Genomic DNA, 25,704 nt, shown 5'->3' with positions numbered 1-25,704 from the left:
TTGAGGGTGGAACACACAATTGTATGATGGATTAGATTTATTTGAGTGCAATTTAGTGATATATTGCAGTGAAAGTTCAATGCGGCTCAGTTCGAGTGAAGGTTCATCGGCCTCGACATACAAACTGTCCACGGGAGAGGTCCTAAAAGCTCCAAGACAGAGTCTTAGGCCTTGATGGTGTACAGTGTCCAATTTTTCTAAATTGCTCTTGCAGGCTCCACCATAGACAATGGAACTATAGTCCAGTTTGGAGCGTATTAATGATCTGTACAAGTGAAGAAGGGTGGTCTGATCCCCTCCCCACTCTGAATTTGAAACGACTTTTAACAAGTCGAGAGCCTTCAGGCACTTTGCCTTGGGATATTTAATGTGTTGGTAAGAATATGTGTGGTCAAATATGAGGCCCAGGAATTTGGCCTCCTCTACTACCTTGATAGGAGTACCATCTAAAAATAAATCTGAATCCTTGTGAGGTTTGTATTTACGACAAAAGTGAATACAGTTTGTTTTGGATTTAGAAAATTTGAAGCCGTTTCCGTTGGCCCATTTTTGAATTTTGTTAAGACAGAGCTGTAGCTGTCTTTCTATTGTATTCATATTCTTACCACGACAAGAAATGTTGAAATCGTCCACAAAAAGTGAACCATCAACGCTATTGTTTAATACTTTAGTGAGACTATTAATTTTGATGCTGAAAAGGGTGACTGACAGTATGCTGCCTTGAGGGACGCCCTGATCTTGATCAAATTGATCAGACAGGGTAGAGCCTACTCGTACTTGAAATTGTCTGTTGTTTAAAAATTGAGACATGAACCGAGGCAATCTGTCCCTCAATCCAAATTCATGCAAATCTCCCAAAACACCATGTTTCCACGTTGTATCAAATGCTTTCTCTAGATCGAAAAAGATTGATACAGCATGCTGCCTGCTGACAATGGAATTTTTAATAAACGATTCTAAACGCACCAAATGGTCAATGGTACTTCTGTTTTTTCGGAAACCACACTGGATGTCACTCAGGAGATTATTGGTCTCCAGGTACCAGACTAATCGATTGTTGACCATTCGCCCCTTGGCCCTGCAAACACAGCTAGTTAATGATATTGGACGGTAGTTGGATGGATCTGTGTGATCCCGTCCAGGCTTTGGAATAGGAACAACAACAGCACTGTGCCACGAAGGAGGTCCATATTTCATCAAATATATTAAGTAAAGTTTTCAAACACGAATCAGGCAAGTGTTTCAGGAGCTGATAGTGGATGCTGTCTGCTCCCGCCGCAGCGTCATGAGACTGTCCTAGGGCAGTATATAATTCATTGAGTGAAAATGTTTCGTTATAGTCCTCACCATTATCAGAGTTAAAATTTACAGGTTTCTTTTCCTGCTGTTTTTGAAACCTCTGAAATTGAGGATTATAGTTTGATGAGGAGGAATGGTTTGCCAAAGTGTCACCAAGTTTGTTGGCAATTTCGGATTAAGTAGTTAAAAGTGTATTACCATCTTTGAGGTTGTGAACTCCAGATTTTGACCCTTTTCCCTTAATCTTTTGAATCATGTTCATCACCTTGGACATAGGTGTGCGGGAATTAATTTTTGAAACATAGTTCCTCCATGATTGACGTTTATTCTGTTTAAAGGTACGTCTCGCTTTAGCTTGTTTACAAATATTATCGAACCATGGTTTACGTATATGGGGGTTTGCAGAGGACTTAGGAATGCTTTCGTCTCCAATATCATTTAATTTATCTGAAAAAAGTTGTATAGGATCAGGAACATTCCTGAAACTTTCAGGTTTTAGTTTTTCAGAACATAGTGTTTGGAATAAAGACCAATCGGCCTTTGTAAAGTTCCACCTTGTTGAAGGTGGTTCGTCATACGGAGTTATAGTTGTAAGTATTGTTGGAAAATGGTAACTTCCACAAAGGTCATCATGGACCGACCATTCGAATTCATTTAAAATATTTGAATCTGTCAGTGAAAGGTCAAGAGCAGAGTATGTGCCAGTGGCGGGATGAAGATATGTGGTATTACCATCATTGAAGATACATAAATCATTGTTTGAGATAAAATCTTCAAGGACCTTTCCCTTATTATTTATGTCAGTGCTCCCCCATAGGGGATTATGACCGTTTAAATCGCTCATGATGATACAGGGCTTCGGGAGCTGATCGTACAAAGTCTGAAGATCTGATTGACGGATAGTTGAGGAAGGTGGAAGAGACAATGAACATAATGTAAACACTATGTTCAAAGTAACACGGACAGCAACGGCTTGTAGAGTAGTATTGAGTGGAACAGGGCTATGGATAGTGCCCAATTCAAATAGATCTGTGTTTTTTAGATATGTTTCTTGGAGACAAAAAGCTGACGGTTTAAAATCTTGGATTAAAAGTTGTATTTCATTAAAATTCTTCTTAAGACCTCTGCAATTCCATTGTATTATATTTTGTGGATTCATGGTGGTGCTTCCACGGGAGAAATGTCACGCGAACGTGATGAAGACTTTGTGGCACTCCTATTGGTATCATGTGGAAATGGAGTTACCTCCATGTCCAGAGGTCCAAAGGAGTTATGGACCTCTACTGGGACCTCTAAAGGAGAGGTGGCCTTTGGTGTTTGCAGCTGTTCTCTCAGATGCTTCTTTTTCAATAATTTCTTTTCCCTGTTTGACAGTTTAACTGGTTCTGGTTCTGATGTTGCTTTAGGAGTCTGAGACTCAACATTTGTTACAGTTTTTTGTTTAGGAGGAGTCACAGACGTAGGTATCACAGCTGGTTTAACGAGTGAAGCAGTAGGAAGTGGCTGCACAGACTTGACCCATGTCAGATCAGTCTGGCAGTCGATAGAGGCAGTGGTGACAGGAGGACGAGAGACAGCAGCAGAGTACGAGATAGAAGAAGTGGTTGCAGTAGAACCTGCAGCCCTCTTCTTAGCTTCATAGTAGGAGAGGTTTTGCTCAGTCTTGATTTTCATGATCTGTAATTCATGTTGCCAGACAGGGCAGGATTTGGAAGATGCCATATGGTTCCCACCACAGTTTGAACACTTCACACCCTTCCTGCAGTCAGTCGCCTCACGTTTGTCACCGCAGCGGTAATAGACAGCAGAGGCACGGCAGTACTTGGATCCATGTCCAAACGCTTGGCAGGTGTAGCACCGGAGTGGATTGGGGATATACACCTCCACTCCGATGTTACAATAACCGGCTTTGATTGATTGTGGAATCTTCGAACGGGCGAAAGTGAAGAGATAGGTGTTGGTATCTACAACCACACCATCCTTTTTGACCGTGAATCGTTTAACAGGTGTGACAGACTGTTGGACAAGTTCTTTGACTATTTCATCCTCGGTCATGCCGGACAGGCAGCGAGCCCTGTCACGGACAATTCCCTTGCATGAGTTTAGTGTCTTGTGTTCAGAGACAGCAACCTTGATATTTACAAACTCTTTCAAACCGAGAAGATTGATGGATTGCTGTCTCTGTGCACATTCCACAAGGAGAGAACCGGATCGAAGCTTGGTGACATTTGTAACCTTTCCGCAGGCACCAGCGATACCTTTGGAGATTGCAAACGGATTTAGCTTTATTGGTTCTTTGTCACAAGCTTCGATAATCAAAAAACGTGGCCAATAGTCAGATCGGTTGTTGGTATTTTCGTCAGGTGAATTGTCAGATTCAGTGTATCTACGTTTTGAACCAGGGTGTTGGGAAGCCATGTCGAAAGGAAAATGATTCGGCACCCCTTTTCCCCACCCACCATGGAGTGTCTACAAGGACAGTCTTATGCTGCAGCGGATTTCCAAGCTGCAAAGACTTGGGATAAAGGGGTGATGTACTCCAGCAAATTTGACACGAAGAGCTATAGCATTCTACCAAATTAAAGGTACAGAATTCGGAGGTCAGCATCACCAGATTGGCCCATGAGCCACCGCCTTCTGGGCATCAGGCTCTAAGCAAGTTTTATAGATTGTTAGATATGATATACATTTAGGTTAAATTTATTTTTTTAACATGAAAAGTGTGCATGAAATATTTTATGCACAGGGCATGACGTGACCAGCCGATTGCTAGAATCGGGCCCTTTCTAACGCCGGTCTAGGCAAAGTTAGGGTGGAAGTAGTGTTATGGACTAAGGAGCACTATTGCCGGCTCCGTCGCCCTCAACCACCAGAATCCCTTCCTCTGTGATTAACAATATGCTCCGAGTCAATACATTTTGTCAAATGTATGACATGTATTACGTGAATGAACATATTGTTTATACTCGTCCATGTTTTTGACGGACAATATAATTTACATGCTCGGTAAAAGTGAGGACGGGCATCATTGTGTGTTTCCGTGCTTTGTTCAGGTGAACAATTGACTTGTCCTTGCATGTGTTTGTGACGAGTGCCACTTGTGTGGCAGGATACGCTCACCTTTTCCCGAACACCCATTGGATGACCTGAACCACTTTTATCCCACATCAGTCTGATACACCGTGATATAACTGAAATTCTGAAATACTGTACAGTTGAACATGATGTTTAATGCGATTACCGTAGTGTGTTACTGCAACTGTTCAAATTCTGTGCAGTGATGTTATGTAATATGTAAAAGAAAGCATATTCAATTATCCAATTGATTTGAATAGAATATACTTGCGTCAGTGTATTTTATTAACGCCCCAAACCGTAATTTAAACACATAAAATAACAGATCACGCATGGTGCCTTGACTTACTACTAGATTTAATAGGCCATCCCGGAATAAAATGGTTCCCCCCAAAGCGAGGAACATATGTTTTAGTATGTTTACAAGAAATATATTCCAAACAATATCCTCATTAGATGAGAAAATCTTTTACAGAATTACCTCAGTAAGTCAATTTCCATGACAGAGCGTCGTAATACATTTACATCAAGTACAATACGTCAAAATGGCCGACACGATAAACGTGACGGGAGATATTTTCGAAGTTGTTAATTAACCTGTGGCTATTTCAAGGCTGTGTCACCACTGATCAATTGGCCGATCATTGAAAGGTGATTGTGAAGATGTGTCAAATAGATACTAAGGTAAATTAATAGATTTCTGTAAATTGTCACTACGACAGTGGATTTTTTTTCGTGTTTTTTTTTCTCTGGGAGGGGTTGTAGTGAGGGTATCCTTAAATGGGCTTGCAACCACGCTTCTGTATGAATTCGTTCCAGGGAATTCCAAGGGTTTTCCCCAGGAATGTGGAAGTAGTCAGTGTTTACGCCATTTCAAGAATACAGTCACGTGAAGAACGTCATGTGACCGACCTCTCGTCCAAGCCGTATATCTTGTAAACTTCACATTAAAAAATTAGTTATTGTTATAACCAAATGAGACACATCCCATTATCCGATAGGGGGAACTGTACATAGCCGAGGGATATGTTACCACAATAAACTTAGCAACATTGTTTGGTTTGACTTCTTGGCGCGTGTCTGAATTCCATTAACATGTTACATATCCTAAAACTAGCTTATCAGCAAATCTAGCTGCACTGCGCGCGACAGATACTAGAGCAAGGCATGCCAGAAATACGAAACCTAAAGCTTCCGAAAGGAAGCCTTGGCCATCACGTGCGTCGGGGGACCAGCGCCATCTGATTGGCCGTTAACAATTGTTCAAGGCGGAGCAAAAAGCATCGTTTTTCCGTCCATTTTACGCTTGAAAAACTCGACCCTTTTCTGGACCCTTTCTAGACGCTGACCAATTAATCAATTTTAATGAATTTTTAGTCGTTTTTCCGTCCAATGACCATATACGGAAAAAACGACGTGAAAATGAGGTATTATGACATGTGACAAAGACAGGCCAGACCCGAATACTATAAAATGATGCCTTCAACATTAGGAGAAGAGAGCGTGGTTTGCAATTGATCGAGTCGTTCTAAGTTTTCCCTAGTTAGTGACGAGTCTGGCCGATCTGATCCTGTCCTGTATTGATAGATGGACTGAGAGTGAGTATAAAGCTGGTGTTGCGTTTCTTTATTATGCGAGTACGAATGCTGATAGAGACAACTTGGAGTAAGCGTCCTTAGACCAATCACTCTTTGACGGAGCCGAGCCCGTGCTGACAAGGCGAATTGAAGAGTCATGGCGTAATTGACCATGATGACCAGGAACGGCAATACTTTCAGTAACTGTAGTAGGGTCGCACTTGACGCCCGAAAGCAGTTACGACATTATGTCCATATCATCAAGTGTATTTTAATGTCAACTTCTATTTTAACCCCGGAGCCCTAGTCCTTGCTCAACCATCAAATCTAACCTGCTTAACTATAACAACAGAACCGTCACCATTGCGCTAGCTTTCTCTATTGTTTCTTTGGGCTTCTAATGTCTGGCTCCAGCTCATTATTTAGTGACAGGGTGCCTTATGGGACTGGTCAGCATGTTTATACTTACATTTGAGTCTGTATTGAAGCAAGTTCACTTTTCACTGCTGGATAAAATCGTCATTTGTCACAGGTTAGTTAATGTATGAATTGTATATTTATGCGTTCGAATTTCGTGTTTTGTTATTATAATGGTTTTCTAAGATCCATATGTATGATTTCTTAACTTCTTTTAATAGTGTTGATAATGGTAGGTGCTTTTAATATCAATCACATCAGTTTTATTCAAGTACATGTAGTGTTACTAGGATTTATTAAATACTTTACTTATGTAAGTTTATTAAAGCTAATCTTAAATAGCATTCTCATGTGGATGTTACTTAACTTATTAAATGAATTTCTTTCCTTTCTTACATATGTATTAAACAACTGACATCCGAACATCAACCTGCGTTTGTGTGATATATTCACAAAACTATTCCAGTTACACAGTACTGGTATGGATTATACCACCTAAAGAATATATCCCTCTGTTTGACAACAAAATCCTTAATACTGTGGTGAGCCTTATTTCTTGTTTGTCATTTAATTGTGTTTTTGAGCTGAGTGTTGTGTCAATGAACCAAAGATAAATGCATGAAGACGATTGTAGCTTGATTAATATACCTTCATCTTCGTCACACGTATCACCTCTGTAGTTTCCTCTGCAACCTGTTGTGCACTTCCCAGTTTGTTGATGACAACTATGGTTAATGCAATTCTTGCTACAAGCGGTAGAGCAATCCTCACCACTCCATCCAGAAACACAACCATGTCGGCATTTTCCGCTGTGTTTATCACAAAAGGGACTGTAGTCGGTATGAGAGAGGCATTTAGCATTGCAACGCTTGTCGCAACGTTTTCCAAAGAATCCCAGATCACAATGTCTCTCCCGAGATACTCCTGAAACTGCAACACAACAAATAGTAATCAATTGTTTGTAGATGGGCACCTGTACATGAAGCAAAAGTCATTTATCAACATCACAAAGAACGTACAGGGGGTGTAGATATCGCTAGGGGTGTTTTTGAAATTGTTACTGCATTAATTGTTTGAACCACTCAACCCATAGCCTTCGTTCATTTCTTTTATGTGTATTATAACAACTGACATCGAAATATCAACTTGTGTTTGTGTGATATAGTCACAATAATCTATATTATGTATTAATCTGTGATGTATTTGACATTTGCATACCATATTTTCTGCATAGTTTTGTACAGTGCACTTTGTAGTTTTGATCATATCAGCCGGTCATTGATTAGTCAGGACATTAGTAAATAAGAGCATTAGTTAGTTATGTCATTAGTTAATCATTTCCTTAGTTAGGGGCATAGATGTCTCACCCGTCAAAGGCGCAGCATTTGCTGTACACTGTTACTGTACAATTTTGCGCCCCTTGGGCACACAGGGGGCGGTCGAGTAGCCTAGTGGTTTAAGCGTTCGCTCGTTACGCCGAAGACCCGGGTTCGATTCCCGACATGGGTACAATGTGTGAAGCCCATATCCGGTGTCCCCCGCCGTGATATTGCTTGAATATTGCTAAAAGCGGCGTAAAACCATACTCACTCACTCACCCCTGGGCACACAAGATAACTTGGGCACACACGATATATCACTTCAGGCTTTTCTCCCACATTGTGTTGGCATGCCGTGTTATGAATGGAATCCTGTTCAAAACGGCGTTGAACCCTCACTAACTCACTCATTTCTTTAGTTAGTCTACTGATTATTTATTTGGTTAATTTGTTAGTTTTCTGGATAAGTAGTGAGTTAATTAATTGTGTTATCAGTTTCATATGTATTCAAAAAACAACCTTTTATTTAGTTAATGTAATATATCTGTGTTTGCTTGGAAGAAGCATGCCTGTTGAGCACCTACATATTATTCACACTATTATATACTGAACCGCAAAAGATTCGTCACCCCAAGTAACATTGCTAGAAAAGTTGTCATTTAAATATCTGGGTATTTTTTGTCAAAGTTTCTTAAATTTAACATTACCTTGTCCGGAAAAATGAAATTTGATGATAACCGATCGCCCAAACGCATCACGACAACGGCCATGGTAACCCGATGCACGTGAGTCCGATGCAAATTGAAATGCACATGCTTTCCCCCATTTCGTGCACAATAAAAATCCACCCAGATCGGATAACATTCATTCGTCATTGAATTGCCTCCACATGCCAAGATTGACAAGAAATCAGCGACCCCAAGCCCTTGGGCGATTGCAAGCTGGACAAACCGCCCGGCAAGTAGCCAATGCATTTCAAGTCCACGTAAGGACCATATACAGGCTCTGGCGACACCGTGGGGAGTGTTATTCGGATGCTTGTGTTGTTGAGAGAGTCTCGTGGGGTGGTCCGAGCATCTAGTGTTGGGTGGAATTGGTCTTGCACAGAGGTCCAGGGAGAGGCAATGGTGTCACAGCAGCTAGGCACATTGATCAAGTCTTGAGACCACACGCCACACCTCATTTGGCACGTCGCCGCAACCACGAGTTTCAGCATGATAACGCCCGTGCACACACTGCGAGAGCAACAAGAGACTTCCTCCAGCAAAATGGCGTCATAACCATGCAGTGGCCTGCCCTCAGTCCCGATTTAAATCCCATTGAGCACTTGTGGGACGAGGTTCAAAGACGGCTGAATGACGTCCGACCAAGGCCGACAACTGCAGCTGAACTGCGTCAGGCGTTCCTCAGAATGTGGGCTCAAGTGCCTATGGGTCAAGTGCCTATTTCAACCTTGATGATCAGTTTTGCCAAGTTTCATCTTTGTAATATGTCTGAAAGTATGCTTACAGTGTTTGGACAAATAAGGTTTCTCATATATCTGTCCATGGTGACGTTTCTTTTGCGGTTCAGTGTATAAACAATAAAATCACAATGTAATTTAAATCAGCTTCCACTTAATCTATAAGCAGTTAGATTATAATTGAGTTTGTTTACATTCAGTTAGTCATGTAGTTTATTGGTGGTGTCCTGATTGAATTGTATATGATTGGTCCATATTTCTTAACATGTTATCCCCTTTCTTTGCGTCGGCAGCAGTCGCACAGCTCACACCTGCATACCATTACTAACTTTTATACTTGTAAATATATAATGTACACGTATTTCATATCCAGTGGTCCATTCAAAACAATAGTCTTTTGTTTAAGGTTAGTGTATACACAATTGTTACACGTGTCATAGATTGCAATTGTTTCCTTTATAATACTACGCACAAAAATTATGGGAACACCCCTAAATTGAATAGCCATGTATAAAACTTAACGTGGCTTGATCATTTATGAACTTCAGTAAGTTTCAGTAAATTTTTTTATGCTTTGAGGGCACTTAAAATTACGTGTTGAGTCATGCTTTTTTGCAAGTGCTTTATTTTTTGAAGAATTTGGTCAAATTGATTAAATGCTAAACCAGAAAAACACTTGGGTGCAGAAAGACTCCCTCGCCATGTCAGATTCAAACGCCAAAACACAACAACCTAGTGCACGTGAAAGTCAGAATTTCCATGCAGTTGGTGGCAAGTTTTCTTTATAAAGAAGCTTCAGACACTGTGAAGTTACACATTTCCTTAAACATGCCCCAGCGAAGACCGTTAAGCGTTCACGACAGGAGTAGGGCCATAGTGTGGCTACAAGATGGTGCATCCATAAGGAATGTTGCGCGTCGTCTTCATGTGTCACCGTCTGTCATTAACAGACTGAGGGAACGGTTCCAGACAACAGGGAGAGTGCAGGACAGACCGCGTTCTAGTAGACCCAGAGTAACATCTAGGGCAGATGACCGATACGTTGTGCTGCAAGCCCTTCGGAACCGGTTCACAATAACCAGTGCTTTGAGACTGCACCTCCGACAAGCAACACACACCAACGTAAGCGTATCGACCATCAGGAACCGCCTGAGAACTGCTCATTTAAGGTCACGTCGTCCAGCTGTTCGTCCTTATCTTCGTCCTCATCACCGAACTGCAAGACTTGCCTGGGCCAGGGCACATTTGAGATAGGATAATCAACAATGGTCCAGAGTTCTCTTCACTGACGAGTCCCGTTTCTGTCTTAAGCATAATGATGGAAGGGTAAGGGTTAAGAGACGTCCTGGAGAACGTTATGATGATGCCACTGTACGAGAAAGAAACAGGTTTGGCGGTGGCTCTGTGACGGTGTGGGGAGGCTTCAGTTTGCATCACCGAACACCTCTCTTTCTTGTTCAAGGCAATTTGAATGGAGTGAGATATCGTGACGAGATTTTACGCCCTCTTGTCCTACCACAGTTGAACAACGTTGGTCCAAGAGCAGTCCTGCAAGATGACAATGCCAGACCACATCGGGCTAGAGTCGTTAGAGACTTCCTGCAACAGAACAATGTGACTGTGATGCAGTGGCCAGCATATTCACCGGATTTGGCTCCAATTGACCATCTTTGTGATGTTCTGGGACGACGTGTCAGGGACAATCATGGAGTTGCACCAGCTCTTCAGGTTCTGGTTCAGTGGCTCCAAAAGGAATGGCAGGCGATTCCACAGGCTACCCTTCGCACCCTTGCAAGATCCATGAGGCGAAGATGCACCGAATGCATCAATCAACGTGGAGGACGCACTCGCTATTGACATTTTGATTTCCATTTTTGACTCCCACTTTCTTATTCGACTTGTTCATGTGTGCTTTTAAATGACAGTTACCTGTAAATGTTTTTGTTTTGAAGCTTGATAATCTGCTAATGCACAATTGTAATGATACGATCACATGTCATTAAATGTTCCTTTTTATAACATAATATTTTGGTGTTCCCATATTTTGTGTGTGTAGTATATATAATTCTATTTAGTGCTAGTTGTTGTACTACGAATTGGTATGTCTGACCAAATGTCAAAGAGGAATTGGTCAACTTGTTGCAACATTTCAGCAGCTTAAGGTAAAACCTGAGGCTGATTCACCAGGGAACTTGTTAAAGTGGGTGACTGAGTGAACTGGCTCTGTGAAAACAGAAGCTGTTTCACCTGCTTCCGGAACTCAACATCCTAGTCACCCATCAGCAGCTCAAGTGCTTATCGTATCTCACCATCCAAGTTTACCTTGCTTCTCAGGAGATGAAGGTAAACGTAATGTGTCATAACATTTGTGGAGATACGTGGTGTCATCTAGAAGACTTAGTAGAAAGTGGTGAGGTCTCTGAACACCAACAACCTCCTTTATTACATGCTTTGGACATGACTCAAGCCATCAGTCAAGGATGTCAGGAGGCACAAAACAGATTTATTCTTAGATTTTGATGCCTTGCAAAAAGAACAGCGTCAGATTGACCAGGATCACAATCAACGCAGGGGGAAAGGTAAAGTCCAAGGTGAAGAGTCTGCCACAAGTATGGCGGCTTATTGATGCAGGGTCAGGATGGACCACAGTCGTCAGCATTTAAACGGGAGATGGCCTGTGCGAGGGGCTGGCCCGAAGGTCTCAAAAAGCAACAGACTGATCCTCAGAGATATGATACAAAAGCACTTGTAGGAATTTCAAATGAAATCGATATCTGTATTTAAAGAATAAAGTGCTTCATAAGACACAGGTGCTACAATCTCTACAAAGAGTTTGGCATTTTATTATTATGACAACATATTTCTCTACTATTCCCATCACACCCACTACAAGTGTACAGCCCCTACTATATACAGGTTACATTCAGGTGGACTTAGAGGTCGACGGTATTGATGCTGAACGCTAGTTTTTTTGCCTGTAGGTCCTACTACTTACAAGGTACCAGTTTTACTTAGCACCATTATAATATCTGTTTACTTGGTAACTTGCAGACATATAGCATAGGGACAAGTTTCTAAGAGATGCGAACCTTTACACGCCTTAGTATTTCACTTTCAGGTGTATGGTGCTAAAGAAATAAGATCTTGTGAAGTCAAGGTTGTCATCCCACCCAACTTAGACGTCACTATCACTGGCTACATTGACAAGGCGCTTCCCTATTGCAATACAAGTGTTATGTTGCAAAGTACTAGCCGTTCAGCTATCCCCGACGACCTTGACATCTCACCCAGGCAACATTTCTAGCATTACCACAAAGACAGTACTCATTCAACCCCGTGCTCTTTTATGTGAGATCTAGCCTGTATTTGTTGAAGAACAACCTAAATTGGAAGACAGTCCTCAGGGCAGGACTTCGTTTTTTAACTGGAAGTATCTCAGCCACTCACAATTAAGAGGAGCTGACTCTGACTACTTGGACATATTCTCTCATAGTGACCTTGACCACATTAATGCAGTGAAACATTGATGAAGAGCCTTTCAATCAACGTGAATTCCATTATCCATGCATAGTGAAGTAAGAGCTCATCTATTAGCAAGTGGAATCATTCATCGATCACGATCATCTTGGTCTTCTAATGTGGTGTTACTACGCAAGACGAATGGATCTTTCAGGATGTGCATTGATTTTAAAGAGTTTAATTATAGCACAGTTAAAGTTTCATACCCTCTGCCATTTGACACACTTTGAGGATCCAAATTCAACTCTATGGTGGATATGAAGAGTGGGTATCATCATGTCAAATTAGAAGAACATCTTAAAGAGAGAACAGCTTTTTCTGTAGGACCCCTTGGATTCTATGAATTCAACCGGACGCCCCTTGGCTTGGGCAACAGTCCTACCGCGTATCAACACCTGTTGACTGTTTTGAAGATATGTATCTCAAGGTATGCCTTATCTACATGGATGGTATCATCATATTTGCTGAAACCTTTGAAGAGTATCTTGACAGGTTGAAGAAGGTATTTAAGAGACTCAAAGACTCTGGATTCAAGCTTGCTCCAGGTAAATTTAAAGTCTTTTCAAGGACGAGATTAAGTTTATACGTCATATGCCCTCATAAAGAAGCATGGAACCAGACCTGGCTAAAGTTGAAAAGATAAAGACATCGCCACAGAATCCAAAAGAATTTTGAAGTAGCCAAGGAGGGAAACACAATGTGTTAGTTGTCACGGACCACTTTACCAGATATGCACAGGCATATGTGGCCAACAAAAAGAATCCAAAGCCATGGCGAAAGCCTTTTTTGGACAACTTCAGTGTGCATTGTGGGATTGTACCTGTCACTTTAACCTGGGTTATTGGAATATATATATATATATATATATATATATATATATATATAAACTTGCATTGTCGTATCTCCGAGCTGTTTGTTGTCGGACGTAAAAGGCTAGAATTTAGGTAGGCTTGAGCATTTTATAGTTTGAATTTATAATTGTGTCATTGTGTAGATGTATCTTTTATCTTTTTATTGCATATAGAATACACCCGTTTCACTTTAGTAACATCAAAGCTATAGGAAATTAAATATATTTAAAAAAAATGAAATTTGCATTGTGAACACGGTTGACAGTCGCATAGCCATGCCATTTATTGTGGGCCATAAAGGCAAGAGGTGAGGTGACGATTAGTTTTCAGTGTTTTGATTTGTTTCTTTTTATTTGAGAATTTATGGTCTGCTTCCTCAAATTGATTCGCCATTGATTGATTTGATCCGTTCCTGATCATGAATGTAGGGACTATAATTAATAGTTTGTGACACTAAATAACACTCAGGTAGCAATTGTATGACAAAAAATATTCACCCAGTCATAACACTATTCTTTCGTCAAATGGTGTAACATGCTCATATAAATTCAAGTGTTCTTTAAGATATACTTTACGTTAAATCACATGAAAAAGTGTGAGGCTAATTACATGTGCAATACTTCCGTGAGTAAGCCTTTCTGTCGTGCTAATTGATGTAATGTGATTTAGGACGAGTGCGAGTACTTTATCGGGATACTATGTACTGTTGCGAGAACAAAGGGCGAATTATTCGAGATGGTATTTTGGATTTTCAGGCTGAGGAATCAAAACAGTCTCTCTGTCATCACCAACCAAGTCTAGGAAAAGGGACAGTTTTCAAATTGAACAAGGCGACAAAGAGATCCAGATTGTAATGGAATAGAACTTTAGCCAGTAGAATTTATTAAATCAATTACAAAAATGTTGTGTTTGGTGTAACTAAATAAATGAACTTGTCGTTTAAAGGCTGTCATGCTGAAATGTACAAGTTTAATGAAGCACGAGAATTTCACACCTATATAAATTGTATACTTTACAGTACTTTATCAGCATACAAATGTACTCCACCTGATCAAAATAGAGACCAGCAATTGGACGAAAGTATTTGCCTGTGCTCTAATAGCTGATAAAAGTAGCCTTGTCAGCTTCGTTAGACAAGTTGGTTGGTTTGTTGTTTTACGCCGCACTCAGCAATATTCAAGCTATACGACGGCCCAGACTATCCAGTGATTGACATCATGAGCATCTATCCACGCAATTGGGATCGATGGCATGCTTCAAACAAGTCCGCAAGCCTGACCACCCCATCCCGTTAATCGCCTCTTAAGGCAAACCAAGTCGCCTTTTACAGAAAGCATGGGTTGCTGAAGATCTATTCTTCCCCGGATCTTAAAGGGTCCGTTTGACAAGTGATCGGTTGAGTAAATCTGATGTAAATTTACCTGTACCCAACAAATTGGGTGTTAACTTAAATGCTATAAACAAAATTGAAGGAAGCGTAATGTTAACGGGGTTATGTGATGTTGATGGTGATGATGACAAGAGGATCGTAGGATAGGATCCTGATTATTAGGGCTCCAAGGCCAAAGGCTGCAGAACCCTATTGTAATCTATCGATTTATTTTTAGGGCTCCGAGCCGTAAGGCTTGAGGCCCTATTGTAATCGGCCGATTTATTTATTAGGGCTCCAAGCCGAAAGGCTCGAAGCCCTTTTGTAATCGGCCAATTTATTATTTTTTACAAGAGCTCCAAGCCGAAAGGCAGCCATATTGGATTCAAGGTTTTCACAGTGTGTTTTGGGTACGCAAACTCCTCCGAGCCCACTGCATGAAATGCTTTTAAACTCTCTGGGAATTGTCTCCATATATAACACATCAAACTCTGTTAGCCGATTTTGGATATCTCTTTTAGTTACGGCCGTATTGCATTTTGATTTTGATAATTATTTTCAACGAAATTTTACTTTAAAGATCATATCTTGTAAGGATGTTGACAGAAACTATTGCAAGTTTACATGAAGTTACTGTGCCATATGCATCTCATTGTTTGTTCTTAGTTGCATGCTAAAGGTAACACCGCTTGGTGGTAATATTTGATTAATATTTGGGACACCCCTTGAACACGCCAATTTCGTAGCGGCGTTTTCCAGTTACTATTTTTTGACAGAGTTCATACAAGCAAACCCTTTGAGGATTCGAACATGTTCGAGGTCAGAAATGGGTTTAGAACAGACTTGGACACCCTGGCACACGCCAATTTCGTAGCGGCGATACCCTGCAAGTGGTGCCTACTTTTAACGAATTACGTACAAGGAAACCCTTTGAGGATTCGAACATGGACGTTTGTGCGCAGTGTTACTTGGAGCCCGACATTGCTGCTTGCAGCTTTAATTACATTGATTATTATGTTGAAGTTTCTGGTCGTGAATTAAGTAACGTTGTTTTTATATTTGTGTCATGAAGGAGTCATTTTTGCCCTTATCATGTTCTCTCTTCTATTTTTTATCATATACCATTTACCTTGAAGCTGCTGCCAATGAAAGCATGAACTAAATTATTTGGCAAATAGGAGTTCATTTTCATGTATGAACATATCTTTTTCGTTCTTTAAATGCCACGATTTTGCCGAATGATATCGTTATTAACTTAACAAACGGCCTGATTGTTGATAACCATCAGCTTAGACGTTTTATATGATTGCTTTGCATAACATCGGTTCAGTTTAACTGGTTTTGAATGCATTCTGTTCACTTGGATTGGTACTCGATTCATCTCACTGTAGAGATTGGGAACTTGTTTTAAACTTTTAGGACGTTTTGTGCCTTATGAAGTTGTTTAACATGTAGACAACATTTACATCATTAAGAAATATCACTAAAAGCTCAATATGTAAATGAGTCAAATTAATTGTCATCACTGTAAACTAATGATGACATTTGCCCTCATTTTTGACAAATTATCATGAACATTTGTACAGAAAGATGAAGCTCTATCTATCATCACCAACTTTTGTGACAAATGCCCCATGCCTCAAGAAATAAAGTCTTTCCTTACGTTTGCCGTGTTGGATAGAAGTTTACAAAGTTGAAAAATATTTTTTTTTATGACAGAATTGAACTTTGTTCGTATCTTAGACTGCACACATTCTTTAAGATTAATCAAAAGCTAACAATGCTGATGCGTGTTTTTGGCAGACACTCTGGGTACTGCAACACAAGTAACATTGATCAGTGGTTTATAGATTGACACTTGTACACGAAACACATATTCAAAATCTCAAAAAACGTACAGATTGAGTAGTTGTGATTTGAAGGGGTTTGCCTGTTTCTAGGATTTGAGGAAATACGAAAATGTTACTTATTTTAGCATTGAAATTGGCCCAACATTAATTGTTTTAACCACTGAATACGTAGTTCCTTTAAAATGTATTTATTTTTATTTTTGTTTCATCAGAAGATATACATGTCTGTACATGTTTTAATAAGTTCTTAGACATGTATCATATGGGTTTACATTACCAGTGGAAAGAAGATAGCACAATGGAAAGGAAAGCACTTGCTCATAGAGAAAACACTGTACAAAAGTAGCAGCATATGTATACTTAAATGCAGCAATATCGTCAGTACATAACATCAGTTAACATTACAGTTAAACTGTAATTACTCTTACGTGTACGTACAGAGGGACATATTTGTATCATTGTAATTTCGCAGTTATACCGCCAAAGGAATATATCCCCCAGTCATATCCTTGGACAGCTGTGGAGCCACTGAGCCTTATTTCCGGTTTATCATGTTATTGTGTGTTTGAGATGATTGCGGTGCGAATAAAACAAAGCTGAATGCATGAACTCGAAGCTTAATGATTATACCTTCATATTCGTCACACATATCCCCTCTGTAGTTTCCTTTGCAACCTTTTGTGCACCGCCCAGTTTGTTGACTGCATATGTTACCAATGCAAGTCTTGCTACAAGGGAAATTGCATTGGTCACTACTCCATCCGGAAACACAACCCTGTAAGCATTTCCCGGTGTCTTTATCACAATATGTATTGTTGTTGGTGTGAGGGTGGCAGTTCACATTGCATAGCCTGTCACAACGTTGTCCATAGATTCCAGGACCACAACGCTTCTTGGAAATCCTCACTGGAACTGCAACACAACAAATATTAATCAGTAGATGGACACATGTCCATGAAGCAAAACGCCATCATCAACTTTTCAAAGAACGTACAGAGCCGGGTGCAGGTATTGTTTGATGGGTTGGTTTTTCTAAATGACTTGAACACATAATAAAACGCTACTTGTATATGATTGAAATTGTTACATGCCTCTGGCCTCTGTTCTTGACATAAAAATACAGTCATTTCAGAAAAGAAAAACATCACCCCCGGTTTGTCAGTCAGATCCTTGTATAGTGTAGAACGTCTTGTTGTTATTTATTCATCAAGTGATTGTGACTTCATCCACAGGAAGTCAGACATCCACAGTGATAAAAAAAACACAAAAGAAATGCCACGACTCACAGTCGAACAACGTGAACGAGCCTTGGGTATGGTACAGATGGGAGCCGCCTACGCCCATATTGCACGAACCTTCGGTTGCTCCCGTGTTGCCGTTACCAACTTGATGCTACGTTACAGACAGACAGGGCGGACCGCTGACAGGCCAAGAACAGACAGACCCAGGGTGACCACGCCCCATGATGACCGGTACTTGCGTACCTTGCACCTCCGAAATCGCTTCCTGACAGTGACGTCATCGGTGACAAATGCCTTAGGTCACAGGGTTAGTCGACAGACAGTGGCCAGGAGACTCAGGGCTCATGGAATCAGGGCTTTTAGACCATACAGAGGACAGCTGTTGACAGCACAACATCGTCGTCTGCGATTGAGATGGGCCCGGACTGTACGACGTTGGCAACGACGCGACTGGCAGAGGGTTGTCTTCACTGACGAAAGTCGATTCTGTATGTTAAGGGCTGATGGAAGACAACGTGTTTACCGCCGAAGGGGTGAACGAACGGCGGCGTGTTGCATGCAGGAGGTCGTACCATATGGTGGAGGGAGTGCCGTGGTGGGGAGGGATCTGTGTGCAGGAGAGGACACCGCTGGTCATCGTTGACGGAAACCTGCCAGCTCAGCGTTACATGGACAACATTCTTCGTCCAGTTGTCCTACCATTTCTCCAATAGCAGCCACGAGGTGTCATTTATCAGCATGACAACGTTGAAGCCCATACAGCCAGAATTGTCCCTAGCTTCCTCCCAGCCAACAACGTCAACGCCCTGCCGTGGCCTGCACGCTCACCCGACTTGTCCCCAATAGAACACCTCTGGGACTTGATGGATCGTCGTGTTCGACAACGACCACACTCTCCAGCCAACCGGCAAGAACTGATCTTGGCCCTCCAAGAAGAATGGCGTCAAATCCCACGTGACCTCGACAGACGACTGACTTTTTCTGTGCGTCGAAGAGTTTTTGCGTGTATTGAGGCATTTGGTGGTCACACACGCTACTGATGACTTGTTATTGAACGTGAGCGATTGTTTATGTACTCTGCCTATTGTCCTATGTTATGGAGCTTGGGAATACAGTACGAAAGTTGAATTGACTTTTCTTCAGGTATTATATAGTAAAATCAAAAGGTGACAATACTGATGCGTGGTTTTGGCAGACACTTTGGGTACTGCAACACAATTGGTACTAATCAGTTGTTTGTAGATGGACACTTGTACGTGAAAATCACATATTCAACATGTGATTTGAAGGGGTTTGCTTGAGTGGTAGATAATGGCGGGTCTGGCTAATTTCCACTAGAGCCAGATTTATACCCAATACCTATACTACAGAGGGAATTGTTTTTATGCAAAAACCACGATGCGATGCAACGATCGTCATAAGACTAATCAAAATTTTAATGAAAATGGCTCTAGCCTACCACAACCTGGAGCCAATAAATGTTTCCATGATGTAAACTTTTATAGGTAATGACAGTTCTAGCTCACTTCCACTGGAGCCAGATTTAAAACCCAATACCTATTCTACAGGGGTATTTTTTTATGCAAAAACGATGATGTGATTCAACGATCGTCATGACTCGTATGAAAAGAAACATCAATATTAATTGATAATGGATAAAATTAACTGTAGCCCACGAGGATAATTAAAAGGTATAGGAGCAATACAAAAATTAGCCACTGAGGCTAAGGTATCTAAAGATGGTGTCAAGGATTGGTTAAAGAAACAAGTGATGTGGCAAATATACTTACCGGCACCATGTTAAATACCGAGGACGAATTTTGAATTTTTTCCAACAATGAAGTTAATCAAGCTGACCTCTTTTTTCTTCCTCATGATAAGGTAAGACGCAAAACATAAATATGCTTTAACCGTAGTAGATGTGGCTAATCGCGGACCACTAAAATGGGCCAAGTTATTTCAAGTAGATCCTGGTCGCGTGTTTATGGGATCAGTAACTAAACTATTTACAAATCACGATGTCACAATAAGATGTGATGAAAAAGAGGCCCACTGTAGTCAAGCTATCTTTGAAAGCATAACGTTTGTTTGGATATCAGTATGGGATTGAAATGAAATGGGATCGATTAAGATCAACGGAATGGGTGACACGATTATGAGCTGTTGTATCAGCGCTGAATAATGAAATAACAAGATTAATCGGGAAGAAACCATCCAAAGCGTTTAAAATGAAATCTGTGACTTCCGAATCTTAAGCACCGCGGAGAGGTAAAGAACAAAAACTTCCCGATAGAGAAAGAGTAAGATATTTATACCAGCCCAGTGAACTCGAAGGAGGCCAACGTCATGCAACCGATCCGATTTGGTCCCTGAAGATATATAACATTAGTCGATTGGTGAGCCTATGCTATACTATCTTAAAGATGGACTTGGCAGGGGATTTGTACAAGAAGAGTTGCACATAGTTCCCAGAGATTCAGAATTACCACTATAACCATAAACATAGGTAGTTACACCATCCTCATCAATCCATCTCTTTGTATCTAAGGGGGATAATAATGTCGTGTTCATTCCTAATCCATATATCCTGTGATTGACACTTCTTAAAGTCGTCTCGTATTTGAATAATGCTTCTTTATACTGTTCGTGTTTGATATGCTTTTTTTCTACATACTTCCTTACACTCTTAGCTTTTCTTATCTCTCCATTATCAGACTTCTTTATTGAATACATCTTAGGTCTTACTCCGCAATAGGGATCCCAGCACATTCATCCTTCATCTTACCTAATACCTTTTTATTTACCACGCTGTGCAGTGGATTATCTTTTGGGTAATCGCTCGTATCATACATATCTATTTTTTCTGCCATAACTTTATACACATCCTCGGTTTGTATTCCCATCATCAAAGAATCTGTATCGGTATATAACACCTCGCATCTATCACCGTATTGCTTCTTAAGTTCGTTGTAATAAAACTCATAGATAAAGTGTTTTGACAAGTCAAGAATAATCATACCAACGTACACCGGTCTGTTGAATTTTATATTACTCTTCAGCATATGCAGTGCAACTAAGTCGTTATCAAATATCTTATTTCTATTAAAAGCCTACGGTATAAGTTTCCTGCATCTTTTTATCTCATTAGGTCTGACCAATTTAACATCAACACGATTCCTTAGATACTCCATAGTTTTACCAAATACTGAGTTATTCATGAGCTTTTATAGGTTCTTTACGAAATTGCTGGTAGCCATCTTTCTTAAAATTGTGTTCAGCCTTATATAGGGCTCTATCCAAGGTCTTTGATCAAACTTAAGAACTATGTGTATTTTCTATATTTTCATGCCTAACGATAGATATAACTCGAGATTTCTGTTGTGAACTATATATATTGTCTTATCCATCAAATTTTTCTACGTCAGCTAACCTCGTATTGCCCATCAAGGAGTGTTGATATTCTGACATCCAATCTTTATTAACCATTATTCTTTCGGGAGCAAGCGGATAACTGTTATGATCTTTATGTAACTCTGTTGGATATTCTAAGTCAACTTCTAGTATGTAGCCTTATTGGAATCTGTTGGGATGTTATTCACGTAGACCAACTCAAACCCACCCGTTGGTAAAGGTTGGCTCATAGCCCATCCATACAAATTGTTGGCGTCGAGATATAATATATGCGTATCGGGTTTACTCGAATCATATCCTTCTACTAATTTATTATTGGCCTTAGTATACCTTTTCGCCGTCATCGATATACCACCTCTTAATCCTTTCTCAACAAATAAGTGCATATCATAATCAGTGAGTAATTTTAGTTCTACACTGCTCTTAACATCATTAACATCCATGTTGGAATTAATATCCAACTTCCAACCTCTTAGATATTTAGCAACACCGGCTGTGGCTACAAATCTTAACTCAACAACTGGTTGATTATTATCTAGTAAAGCAATCAGTTCAGCTTTTCTCATTCGAGAATAACCTCTAAACCCACTTTTTTCGCTTGAGCTTTGAGTTCTCTAACAGTCTGGGGATATTCCAAACCGAGTAAGGTTATCAATTCATTCAGTCTTGCTTGACAACGGTATAAGGATCTATACCAAAACGTCGCTTTTCCCGGTATTAAAGAAGTTGTTATCCATAAAATTCTGTCTATCTTGTTATCAATTCAGCTTTTCTCATTCGAGAATAACCATGTAGACCACCTTGTTTTGCCAAAGCCTTCAACTCTCTGACAAAGACCATTGTGATGTAATGGTATATGCAAAATGAGTCAAATGTCTAAATGGTTATTTTTCATATATCTAAACACGTATTCTCCCCAACCTATTCCTCTCGTTGATGTAATCTCTCTTCCTGGCATAAATAATCTGGTTCCTGACCTTATCAGCACCGTGTTTCTTGCATAAACAATAACGACCTTTGACCCCTATCCCACATACAGAACATGTATAATTTATGTTTCCCTGTCTGATGTAGTAAGCATGAATTCCACAACATTCTTTCACGCACTGTTTGCTGCAGGTAATTGGCTTCCTCATGAGTGTAAATCTGCATAGATTCATGGTTGCTATACACCTATCATATCATTTGTCTAAATGCAAATCAATCGAGTCTCTCAGCCTCATGTTGACATAGCTGAGCAGTGAGCGATATTAATAACTGAGCAGTTAGCGCTATTTATATCATAGCCTTCATGGTTACTTTTAGCTCATAGCTGATGCATAATAGCTCATGGCTTATGCGTAATAATGTAGCTAAATATAGCTACACCAGTCAAACCTAACATTATAAATGCTATCTCTCTGTTTTTTTGTTCCTCTGACAGTATAAAACTGATTTATTGTTGGTCTTTTATCAATTGGGTCAAGTGTCTTTTCGTAAACAAGGAAGTATTTGTGTATGGCAGATTCAACATCCTTAATGTTGAATTGAAAGGCTTTGTTTATGAAGTTCATCATTAATAAAATCTAATCTCTCCATTCTTCTTCTGGCCCATTGTGACTGTTCTGTTTCTAGTTGTTCTAATGCTTTCTTATGCCTTTTCTGCTCCTTTCCTTTCATACTAGAAAAAAAAATACTCCCCGAAAAAACTAGACCATTAACAATAGCTCCACCAAGCATCATTGCAACTGATGCCATTTTGAGTTTAACAATACTATGTTTATGAATATTCAAATGTTTAATTACTTCATTATGTCTTCTAGGATAAGCCCTTGTTTGATTAGCGTACCTTTAGTAGCCATAGCTAGGCCTACATCTGGGACCATCATACCGATATCATAACCATGGAAATCTAGCTTGGGTGGTGTGGCTTTAGTAATCATTTTAGCTATACAGGCATAGCCAATGGCCAAGCCGCTGACCACCGCTAAATGATACACTGTGTCTACAAACATTTTACCATCTGTAACTGGAATAGTCATGCTTTTATAACAGTACATGAGGACTTAACTCTAATTGAACCTCAACTGGTGGTGGTGTTTTCTCTTCTCAGGTCTTAAAGAACAGACATACCACCGCTTTAACGCTTATCACATAGGGAGCCCAAGTTTTAATTGGGTGTGAACACTGTTCATTGTGCTATTTTGCCTTCCTTGCTAGCGCACCCTTTTTACCAGCTGCAATCTTTCTAGGATTCTTAGTCACCCTCACTTGTGGTGTTTCCGCAATCGCTTGTGGTGCAATTGCTTGTGGTGCAATCGGTGTTTCGTCATTCACTTGTGGTATTTCCGCCTCCATTATTAGTAACTGGGCATGTATGTTTAAATTGACAATACTTAGCCATTATTAAAGTGGTGGTCAGCGGCACCAAGAACAATCCGTATTTATCATAAAACTCACAGCTTACTGCGCTTAAAGCATGTTCAATGAATGGGTCTTTCTCGAGAGATTTGCATAAAATGCGGTCGAATTTCTGCCGGGATAGGAAGAAACGTACGAGCTACAACTGTGTGAATTTGTAGCATAGCTGAATCTATTGTTTTAGTCATGGTAGCTCCCAGTCTAGACTCGTAACACCCATAGAGTTTTTTAATTTCTTCATCGGTCGTGTTATCAATATTTTCAGTGGTATAATTTTCCCTCAAGTATTGGGAGCATTTTCCACCGGCTACCAAAGCCGCGAGTCTTTCTCTATGTTGATCTGTAACTACAGGTTCTGGCACATCTTAGAGCAGTTGTTCGATAAGTTCGTCGCATTGCAATAATATAATACCCTAGCCAATATTTAAGTCTAACATAATGAAATGTGACATATCCAATACAGCCCGAAATAATAAACGGTTGCAAAAGAATGATTTCAATCCACATTATTACATAATCACCGCTTGTGTTCAATTTATTGCATTTTGCTATATTTTGCTATTTTTTAATATATTTTGCTCAGCAGTTGCTATACTTGTTGCTATGTTTGCTATATTTTTGCAAAGCAATTGCATAAGCAGCTGGTTGATCAGTTTTTAATACCAGTTTACAGTGCTTCGTTTCCGCTAACAGTTTTCGGACTTTATCTCACTCGAGCTTAGTAGAAATAACATCATTTTTGTGTAGACATTCCTCAAATGAATCTTGGCCTTTGCAGTGAAACAGGGCTACCATGTTGGTCTGCTCTCTGAGATCTTTCAGAACAGAGTTGTATTTTTGAGTAAGCACCCAAACGCTATTCTCCATATGTCGTCCGGAGAATGCTAAATATGAAAGCATATGTTTCTTTTTGGTAAGTTCTTTACTCGCACTGCAGTCGTCTATTATGAAAAGGGTTGATTCTCCTTTGTATTTTTCGTGACTCGCAAAAAGTCTTGTAAACGATCGCTCGAATTAACTTTCTGCACCCCGGTATCATTCATTACCCATTCTCTCGATAGGTATGTTTTTATTAACGTTTATATTCGGACACAGGATAATAATATGGGCGAAAACATTCTGATAATGACTTTGTGAAATATCTAGAATAAAAGCTGTTTTCCAGCAACCCTTTTGCCTGCAGATGATAGCGCAGTGAGGTTCTTTAGGTAAAAGATTATTACTAGATCGTTTGCACGAATCTTCCATTTTGTATATTAAGTTGCGCGTCCATAATCATGTACAAATATGTGTGTAATTTACCAGCCGTTTCGGCGCGCTTCATTATCTGTATAGTAACACCCTCACTAGCATTTTCTATTCTACGCCCACTACCGTGTAGTGGTCATCATCTGTGAATTCAGCCAGCGATACATCCCCGAGAGACAGATCTTTCATGACTGCGTTAACTTCTTGGATTCGTTTTATAGAAGGGAGTTTTTTAATCTCATCCCACTGTTGATATGTTTACATGCCTTGCCTTTATAGTTGATTAGCCACGCCCTCGATAGTCAATTCTACTTTTGTAATCTTGGGATTGTAGACTGCCTCTGTATCTCTGGAAATTGGTCCAGAAGGTTCCTCAAAGAACATTAAAATACCCTTCAACGATCTACCGGGGACGTTTAGATTGATATTCCACGTCATATCACTTTTGGCCCTGGTGATATTTCGGTGTCGAAGCACGCCATCGTACAAAATGGCTAAACTTCCATTATACTGGGTACGAATTTATCTGGCTAGTTCAGAATCTGTTATCATATCAAACTCCAGTGAGATATTGTCAATGGAATAGCTAGCATCTTCACCATCGGTATTGATTACTCTGCTGTAGTCATTAAAAGTGAGTTTGTATTCTAATCTATCACCTAGGGA

General features: G+C 40.2%; 1 protein-coding gene across 4 annotated transcripts in view; it reads right to left on the bottom strand.

Moving 5' to 3' along the window:
• Positions 1 to 25,704, bottom strand: part of LOC124111166 (protein draper-like) — a 91,211-nt gene that overhangs the window by 23,249 nt on the left and 42,258 nt on the right. For 3 of the 4 annotated variants that reach the window (XM_048391549.1, XM_048391552.1, XM_048391550.1), the window contains 2 exons: positions 17,369 to 17,650; positions 7,017 to 7,298 (listed from right to left, as the gene is read on the bottom strand). In XM_048391549.1, the coding sequence (XP_048247506.1) occupies positions 7,017 to 7,298; positions 17,369 to 17,650 (564 nt within the window). The remainder of the gene's footprint in view (positions 1 to 7,016; positions 7,299 to 17,368; positions 17,651 to 25,704) is intronic. The other variant, XM_048391551.1, reaches the window with a different exon arrangement.

Source organism: Haliotis rufescens, unplaced genomic scaffold, assembly GCF_023055435.1.
Source record: "Haliotis rufescens isolate VD_foot unplaced genomic scaffold, xgHalRufe1.0.p SCAF_9, whole genome shotgun sequence".
NCBI lineage: Eukaryota > Metazoa > Mollusca > Gastropoda > Lepetellida > Haliotidae > Haliotis > Haliotis rufescens.
Note: the sequence above shows the minus strand (reverse complement) of the source record. Positions and strands in the feature narration are given on the sequence as shown.